General features: G+C 41.0%; 1 protein-coding gene across 1 annotated transcript; it reads left to right on the top strand.

The window, feature by feature from the left end:
* The first annotated feature begins 510 nt into the window (after positions 1–510).
* On the top strand, positions 511–7,732 carry znf330 (zinc finger protein 330). The gene is made up of 9 exons (XM_058386152.1): positions 511–633; positions 719–738; positions 833–903; positions 2,724–2,800; positions 3,560–3,686; positions 3,788–3,892; positions 3,971–4,017; positions 6,796–6,913; positions 7,373–7,732. The coding sequence occupies exons 1-9, from the start codon at positions 514–516 to the stop codon at positions 7,648–7,650; spliced, it is 963 nt and encodes a 320-aa protein (XP_058242135.1). The 5' UTR covers positions 511–513; the 3' UTR covers positions 7,651–7,732.
* Positions 7,733–9,078: the final 1,346 nt, after the last annotated feature.

Raw genomic sequence — 9,078 nt, 5'->3', positions numbered from 1 at the left:
TAAATATTATTTAACAAAACAAATAACAAATTATTAAAAAAAAACACCCCATAATAAAAAACACAAAAGGCAACAAGGTCTAGTTACCTAAAAGGCTTGGAATTTAATTACTTAAATGTTAAAAATTGTTAAATAAATAACAGAAAAATATAACAAAAAAAACAAAACAAAAAAGTGATTACACTACAAAAGTGAAAACTGGGGAGGGGGGATTGAAAATAAATTAAAAAAAGGCTTAAAAAATCCACTTTTCTGATGGAAAAGAATATTTGAATAATATTTGAAAAAAGTAAGAATTATTTTTAATCACTTATCACTTGACAAGTCAGTCTGTTAATCACACACACCCTGTGAGATCATGTTTACTTGAAATTAGAGCCTGTGTGTCAGTGTGTACAGCAGTATATATGATATGTGTACGTACATAAACCAGTGTAAGTTGTTTTCTCAGCTCTTATCCTGGTCTTTCTCTCTCTGTAGCTGTGCCCCAGAGCACCGTCGCTCACATCCACAATGCCGAAGAAGAAGACAGGAGCTCGCAAGAAGGCTGAAAACCGGAAGGAGCGAGAGAAACAGAACCGAGCTAACAGAGAGCAAATCGATGTCGCTAAACATCCCTGCAACTCGTCCATGGTACGTCTGTTAATCACGTGATTCAATCCACGCATCAGGACTCCACGGTTATGTGATCAATTGTTTTCTCTTTGTCGTTTTTCAGGACTGTGATAAGTGTCTGAGGTGAGCTGCTGGAGAAGTTGTTTCTTCTTATTATTTCTTAATGTGGCTGTAAGAGTGTTGGAACTTTGTCCTGTTGTGTGTTTGTGTTCCTCAGGCGGCAGAAGAACAGAGCGTTTTGTTACTTCTGTGCGTCGGTGCAGAAGCTCCCCATGTGCGCTCAGTGCGGTACGTTATCATTACATGCTCTTTATGGTCTCTGTAAGGATGTTGCACAGCTGTGTGAACACCTGCTTAACCGTTACGTACCGTCTACGTGAAGCCGAGAGAGAGCCGTGCATCAGGGCTACACACGCTCCTCCAATCAGTCTGAAATTAATATGAAAGAAATTAAAATATTAGAACATGTTTTGTGGATAAACAACTCACCCCTGGTTTTAATTTATCTGTCTGTCTGTCTGTCTATCTATTTTTTTATCTGTCTGTCTGTCTATTTGTTTACCTATCTGTCTGTCTGTCTCTCTTTATTTTATTTATTTTTTTTTTTGTGTTAAATGGGGTCTGAAGATTTTATGTAGCCAGAAAAAATAGTTAAATGTAATTAAATGCGCCTTTCTGATTTTTTTTTTTTTTTTGTATTTAAATCCAATTTCCCCATTTTTATTTTTTAATGTATTATTTTTTTTTTAATTAATTTTTTATTTTTGTAGATAAATACAGTTTTCCTGATTATTATTTATTATTTTGTGCTTCCTTTCCTGGGCTTTATTTGTGTAAAATACCCTTTTTTAAAAAAATAATTATATATGCTCACTGTCCCATGATTAATCGTCCCTTTTAGCTTTCTCTAGGTAAAGCCCTCTACTTCGGATTTCTCTTCAGTAATTTCCCTCTTCTGTTTTTTTATGCTTACATCCTGTTTCTGGGAACCTTCTGGTTAAATCCCCCTATTTTTTGAGTTTCTAGTAAATCTGCGTCATCGCCGATGGTGGTGGTGTTTCTCTGAATAGAAGCATGGGATTTCATATCATACTCTCCAGTGTTTACAATAATTTATAATCACACTCTCCGCTGTCACCCAAATGAGGATGAGGTTCCCTTTTGAGTCTGGTTCCTCTCAAGGTTTCTTCCTCATAGCATCTAAGGGATTTTTTCAGGCTTGCTCACTTGGGATAACATCTAGGACTGTTTGTCTGTTTATATGTTTGTTGTTTCTTATGTAAAGCTGCTTTGAGACAATGCTCTTTGTTAAAAGTGCTATACAAATAGAATTGAATTGAATGGATCATCGCAATCAGGAGTGTAAATTTATTCCTCATCCTCTTTCTGAGGGCCGATGTGTCAACAAAGCTAGTAGATATAAACATAAACGTCAAGGAGTTTGCCTAAACTCGTGCATTTTAATTTAAAAAAGAACACTTAATTTATTCGTATAGCACTTTTAGCAGTGGACATTGTCTCAAAGCAGCTTTACAGAGGTATAGAAACATGGAAAACGTTATAAAGTTTAAAATGAAGTTACTATTTATCCCTAATGAGAAGCCTGTGGTGAGGAAAAACTCCCCGAGGTAATATGAGAAAGAAACCTTGAGGCCCAGAAGGGAACCTCATCCTCATTTGGGTGACACTGGACGGTAAATGTCCTTTTCCTAATCAGTTTATAGTCACGAGGAATTGTGCAACCAAGAGGTCTTGAGAAAGTAATAGGTCAGTGAAGTTTCTGAGTTCATTATAGACTTAACACTAATTCCTTCCTTTCCGAAACCTGACTGAAGCAACGGCAGTTCAAATAAATCTCTCTTAACAATGTCCATTACTATACAATTCGACAAACAGGATGAGAAATTGCCCACAGAACTTGTGTTCTCTATTTTGCTTTGGGGTTTAGTCCGACTAATCTGACTGAGGAATAGTCGTTTTGGAGAATAACTGATCAGTCTGATTAATCACGTATGAGCTGCTCTACACAAGCCTGTTTCAGACACACTAATCTACTGTACATGTCTTGAGCTTTCATGTGATCATTCTTACGTTTGCTGTTTTTAAAGGTAAAACAAAGTGCATGAAGTCGTCGGACTGCGTGATAAAACACCCCGGCGTCCACAGCACAGGCATGGGCATGGTGGTAAGCAGTACACCGTCATTACACCTTCATTACAGCGCTTTACCCTTCATCACCGTCTGCCTTTAAAACCGTTTAGACGTTGCGGAAAAATATAGCATTTTATAGACCAGTCATTAAAGGCACCGTGAATATGTGCAAGTGGATAAAACGTTATGGGAAATGCTGGGAAAAGTTACAGTTCAAGCTGCTTTTCCCAGAGGACAGGGTGGACAGGATCACTTCCCAAAATCTAGCGTGAGTAAGAGGCTGCCTCAGAAATGCTATTGTACCAAAATACCACACACATGCAAACTACGGAGAATGTGTTTCCTGCAAGAAGTGTGTTCAGGTCTTCTCCAAACTCACAGGGCAGCGTAACAACCTCAGATCAAACAAGGTATCTGTCTCTTCCATGTACATGCTGCAGAGATACCCATGTTTGACTAGTGTTGCTGTGATTGACAGAGAGAGAGAGAGAGAGAGAGAGTGTATGCTATCCATCTCAGCCAGAGAGCACAAGCCAGTCTTGCTTTCATAGACTCCTGGAAACAGATACCTTGTCTGTTGAGCCACTAGGAAGCTGTAATTTCCTTACTATCTAGTCAGCGGTTTGAGACACCCCTGAGGCCTTTAAAACTAGTACAGTACACTTATTCTATAGGGTGCATCATCACTGGTGTTACTCCAACACTTCTCCATCATCCTGCCTTTACCATATATGTATTTTTTTTATGTGAAAGATTGGTGATGCCGAAATGTCTTCCTTTTTGTGGCCACTAGGGAGCGATATGTGACTTCTGCGAGGCCTGGGTGTGCCATGGAAGGAAATGTCTGAGCACGCACGCCTGTTCCTGTCCGCTGTCCGATGCAGACTGCATCGAATGCGACCGCAGCGTGTGGGAGCACGGTATAAAATCTCAACACTAGCACTTTTCTCTAAAAGTACCAATAAGATAACTCGGCAGTTTGGTCATCAATCACGTATTAACAAATTATTACACGCTACAGGAGGACGCATCTTCCGCTGCTCTTTCTGTCACAACTTCCTGTGCGAGGATGATCAGTTTGAGCATCAGGCCAGCTGCCAGGTCCTAGAGGCTGAGACTTTTAAATGTGAGTCTGGAAACATGGCTTTCTCTCAGTTCTTCTCAGTTTAAGCACAATCGTTTTAAACACTCTTCTGATTCTCAGGCGTTTCCTGTAATCGACTTGGCCAGCACTCGTGTCTCCGATGTAAGGTGAGGCGACGGATCCGTCCTTTCATGTGGAACAGTCATGCAATTCAGATAATTAGTCTACAATGTGTTTGGATGGGAATATTGATGAACAATGACTTGCTGTTTTTTGGTGCTTACATATTTCTGATCTCAGCGCCCGCTAAAGCCTCACGGTTCTTCTCCTCGTTCTTAAAGACTCGCACTGTTTCTCCTCTTTCTCGTCTCTCGGTTGCACCCTTATGTAATCCACATTCTTGAATGAAACCTTACAACTCTGTTCTTTCTAACTCTGTAGTTCATTGGTCCACTAATGAATGGAAAAGATTTATTCAGCATGTCCAAGTCAGAGCAAACTACTTTCTGGTTCTGCTTGGAGTTTTAAACAATAATATTTTTAATCACAACCTTATGCTGCAAAAGCTTTGACATATGTACGTAAACACATCAGTTTCCATGACAACATGACTTCTACTACTCATCTGAAGAGAACTGTTTATTTTATTTTGATGGTTTCTTTTGTGTTTGAGTTTTTCAGATACACCTGCACAAAAATAGGCCTTGTTGTTATGGAATTATGAATAAACCCCTAAAACATTTCAACTCGACATCACAGTGTAACACATTCCCTGTGTCATGTCAGTTCAAAGTTCTGTGAAGCGTACAAGACACAGCGAACCCTGCAGTATTACCACACACTCAGTTCATGAGCAAGATACACCTGAAAATAAACATGTCTAGAAGATCTGCAGGAAATGATCTGTGAAGGCAAACAAATTTGGATTTGAAACAGGGTTTTAAAAATCCCCCATTCAGAACCTTTTTTCTTCCGCAATGATGCATGCTCTAAAATTCCATGAGTAAGATCTGGGCTTAGGTGATTTCTCCTTAGTGAGGCACTGAGGAGAGTGTTTGTGTATATACATACACCCATATACTTAAAGGGGAAGTTCACTTTCAGAACAAAAATCTAGAAAGAATTTCCTCACCCCCTTGTCATCCAAGACGTTTGTGTGTTTCTTTCTTCAGTCGTAAAGAAATGATTTTTTTGAGGAAAACATTTCAGGATTTCAGGATCCCTCTGCAAAGACCAAGGAAGTGCAAATAAATCAAATGCTCTTTACTAACAAAAAGGTACATATAACTGTGTGTCATTTCCACACACAACAACTTCGGAGTGGTCCTCCTTCTCCACAGTAGATAGATAAAATAGACAGATAGACAGACTGATGGATAGATAGACAGACTGATGGATAGATAGACAGACTGATGGATAGATAGACAGACTGATGGATAGATACAGACTGATGCATAGATAGATAGACTGATGGATAGATAGACAGACTGATGGATAGATAGACAGACTGATGGATAGATAGACAGACTGATGGATAGATAGACAGACTGATGGATAGATACAGACTGATGCATAGATAGATAGACTGATGGATAGATAGACAGACTGATAGATAGATTGATAGACAGACAGATAGATCCTTCCCTCCATCCCTCCCTCCCTCCCAATGGGAAGTTTACACTAGTAAACACTGGGTCTGTAGTTCCGCCTAGGTCAAGCGTGACCTTTCACTGTGATTATGTAGTATACAGTGCTAGACGAGCTTTTGTGGTTAAAAACTATACATAAAACATAAAACAATTTTTTATTTTCCTAAGAAAATGGCCACTCGTTTAGCTAAATAAGACCCTTCTCCCTGGGATCGTTTAGAGCTCTTTGAAGCTGCATTTAAACTGCATTCATAGTTCACTATATGGAGAAAAATCCTGAAATGTTTTCCTCAAAAAACATCATTTCTTTATGACTGAAGAAAGAAAGACCTGAACGTCTTGGATGACGAGGAGGAAATGATCTGTAGATTTTTGTTCTGAAAGTGAACTTCTCCTTTAAGCACACATGCATGCACACACACACACCCCTGTACTCACGCACACAGACACGCGTCCCTATACGCTCACACACACACCCCTATACTCATGCACACAGACACCCTTGTACTCGTGCACCCTTGTACACATTCGTGCACACCCCTTTACTCACACACATACACACATGCGCGCACACCCCTATAGTCACACGCACGCACGCACACGTACACCACTATACTCAAGCACACAAACACACACAGAAACACACACACATCCACATGCACACACACGTACACCCCTATAATCAAGCACACACACACCCTTATGGTCACATGCATAAAAACACACACATCTACATGCACGCACACACACACACCCCCCTATAGTCACACACATAAACACACACTTCTACATGCACAAACAAATACACCCCTATAAACAAGCACACACATTCATCCCTATACTTAAGCACACACACACACACACACACATCTACATGTTTATCAGACAGACGTGAACTGTGCTGGGTTTTGAGAGCACAGGAATGAAATAAGCCTCTCTTCCTGCACATACAGGTGTCTCAGTGTCCAGCACTACCTCCACTGTTTGTTTGGCTTGTTTTTTGGTGAAGCATGTCAGTAAGTTTAGTTAAGGTCAGCCATAAATCATGTTTACATTACAGGTTCCATTAAATATGTCTATATATGCAGTGTGCAGTATGTAGTTCCTTTTTAAAAAGCATCTCACCGCTTTAAGGAAAAGAGTCTCCTTGTGCTTTCAGTCGTCCTGTAAGTGCTGTTAGGTTTGTGGCTTGTGTGAGCTCTTGATATTAAATATTAAACACGTTAAAACTGTTGCACAAGACACGTGAGTAATTTAAGGCTTGCAGTAATGTATGGTGGTTTGGTTTCCTCACAGGCCTGCTTCTGTGATGATCACGCTCGCAGCAAAGTCTTCAAGCAGGAGAAAGGCAAGGCCCCTCCCTGTCCAAAGTGTGGCCACCAGACGCAGGAGACTAAAGATCTCAGCATGTCCAGTGAGTGGTTCAAATTTCCCTTTACGTTCCCCTTTGCTCAAACATACACCCCTATACTCGCTGACACACCCCTATAGACGCGCACACACACATGCACATACACGCATAGATGCATACACACATCCACATGCACAAACACGTACACCCCTATATTCACACCCTCACATACACCTCTGTACTGAGACACACACACACACACCACGTACAGCAGAAACTCGGCCTGTTAACAATTTACAAGATGACGAGCGTGACAGTGGTCTTTACGCCTCAGGAGATGAAAGGACTAAAGTGCCGCTGCATAATAAAGCAAGGGCTAAATCTCACTGCATCACTAGCAATGAGAGTCAGATGGTAATGTAGGAAACTGGCATGACATTGACTTCTGCATTTCATTCTATATTCTCATATTCTTAGTGGCCACTGAGCATCTGTGAAGTTGTCAAATCTTATCCTTTTCAGCTCGGACTCATAAGTTTGGCCGGCAGAGCGGCGCCGATGATGACGGCTACTACTACGGAGCCTCAGGATACGATTCCTACTGGAAAAGCTCCGCCACCGGAGGAGCCGCAGACCAGGATGACGATGATGGCGGAGACGAGGACGATTACGAGGAAGATGATGATGACGACGATGAGGAGGAGGAGGAAGATGAGGAGGAAGACGAAGATGAGGCTGAAGCAGTGGATTCGCTTAACAACCTGAGTCTCGGTGTAGGCTCAGTTAACGAAGGCAAATGAGATTAAATCTGAGTAACAGATTCACGGCTGTTCCGATGTTTATGATAAAATTATATTATTAAAGATCACCTTTAAAATTTGAGCGAGTGTCGTAGAAATGTGTTATTGCTCTCCAGCTGCACACTACTTTTGGACCATATTTAAAGCTGCTTCAACATGTGTTAAGTTGTCTTTATTTCAAAGTCAAAGAAGCTTTATTGTCATTTCAATCATATATAGCTGATGCAGTACATGGTGAAATGAAACAACGTTCCTCCTGGACCAGAGGTGCTACACAGAACAAACATAATGTACAGGTGATACAGACAAGCATAGAACTAAACTATACTTTAAGTTGGAAGATGAAACTTTCTCAGCCTTCGCAGGAAGTAGAGACGCTGCTGGGCTTTCTTGGTGATGGAGCTGGTGTTGAGTGACCAGGTCATGTCCTCCGCCAGGTGAACACCAAAGAATTTGGTGCTCTTGACGATCTCCCCGTTGGACCCATCAATGTTCAGTGGAGAATGTTCACTCTGTGCTCTCCTGAAGTCAACAACCATCTCTTTTTCGTTTTCTCCACGTTCAGAGACAGGTTGTTGGCTTTGCACCACGCTGCACCTCCTCTCTGTACACTGACTCGTTCTTGCTGATGAGACCCACCACGGTGGGAGGTGCTGATGTGACCCACCAGAGGGAGGTGATTATTTGTCACTTATACATTACAGCACAGTGAAATTCTTTGGAGTTGGTGCCCGAGCGCAGGGTCAGCCATGATGATGGGTTGGGGGCCTTGCTCAAGGGCCCAATGGTGGCAGCTTGGCTGTGCTGGGGCTTGAACCCCAACCTTCCAGTCAATGACCCAGCACCTTAACCACTTGAGCTATTTATCTATGGACGTGGGCAGAACTGAATCCAAAAAATGCCGCTGAATAGGCTTTATCCCAGTTATACCAATTAGATCAGTAATTAATAATCAGTGGCTAAAACAATATAATTCAAATTCATTTCTTTTGGCTCCATGAATCGAAAAAATCCCCCCCCTGCCTTTTTTGTTAAAGGTGCATGTGATGGAGAATGTCTTCCTGTTATCTTTTTCATCTACATCTGATTAGCTTTTGTATGTTAAGTCCGAAGTGAGCTTCATGAAATCGTGTATCAGACGATAGATCTGCTGATGTTACTAACTACAAAGTGGAGTTTTACACGGCGAGCACAGACCAGTGGAGCGATACACGCAGCATTCCTTTTATCTCCGCTGCTCATTCAATCAAATTAGTGGACTGGAACTAAAGGTTGACTAATAGTTATTCATTGCTAATAATCCTTCATACAGTGTTGACCCTTTTTTTTTTACCAGTACACTTGCAGAAACTGACCAAAAGTAACCTTATTTATTGGGAAATTTTGCAATTAAAATATTACTTCTATTAGTCATTTAACACTTCCCAG

The sequence above is a fragment of the Hemibagrus wyckioides genome, linkage group LG03 (assembly GCF_019097595.1).
Source record: "Hemibagrus wyckioides isolate EC202008001 linkage group LG03, SWU_Hwy_1.0, whole genome shotgun sequence".
Lineage (NCBI taxonomy): Eukaryota > Metazoa > Chordata > Actinopteri > Siluriformes > Bagridae > Hemibagrus > Hemibagrus wyckioides.
Note: the sequence above shows the minus strand (reverse complement) of the source record. Positions and strands in the feature narration are given on the sequence as shown.

Bases quoted from the DNA above. Each gene is read 5' to 3' on its own strand.
- znf330 (XM_058386152.1), top strand. From the start codon at position 514: ATGCCGAAGAAGAAGACAGGAGCTCGCAAGAAGGCTGAAAACCGGAAG. The intron at 3,893-3,970 runs GTGAGTCTGGAA...TCTGATTCTCAG, and splicing joins AGAGGCTGAGACTTTTAAAT to GCGTTTCCTGTAATCGACTT. The intron at 6,914-7,372 runs GTGAGTGGTTCA...TATCCTTTTCAG, and splicing joins TAAAGATCTCAGCATGTCCA to CTCGGACTCATAAGTTTGGC.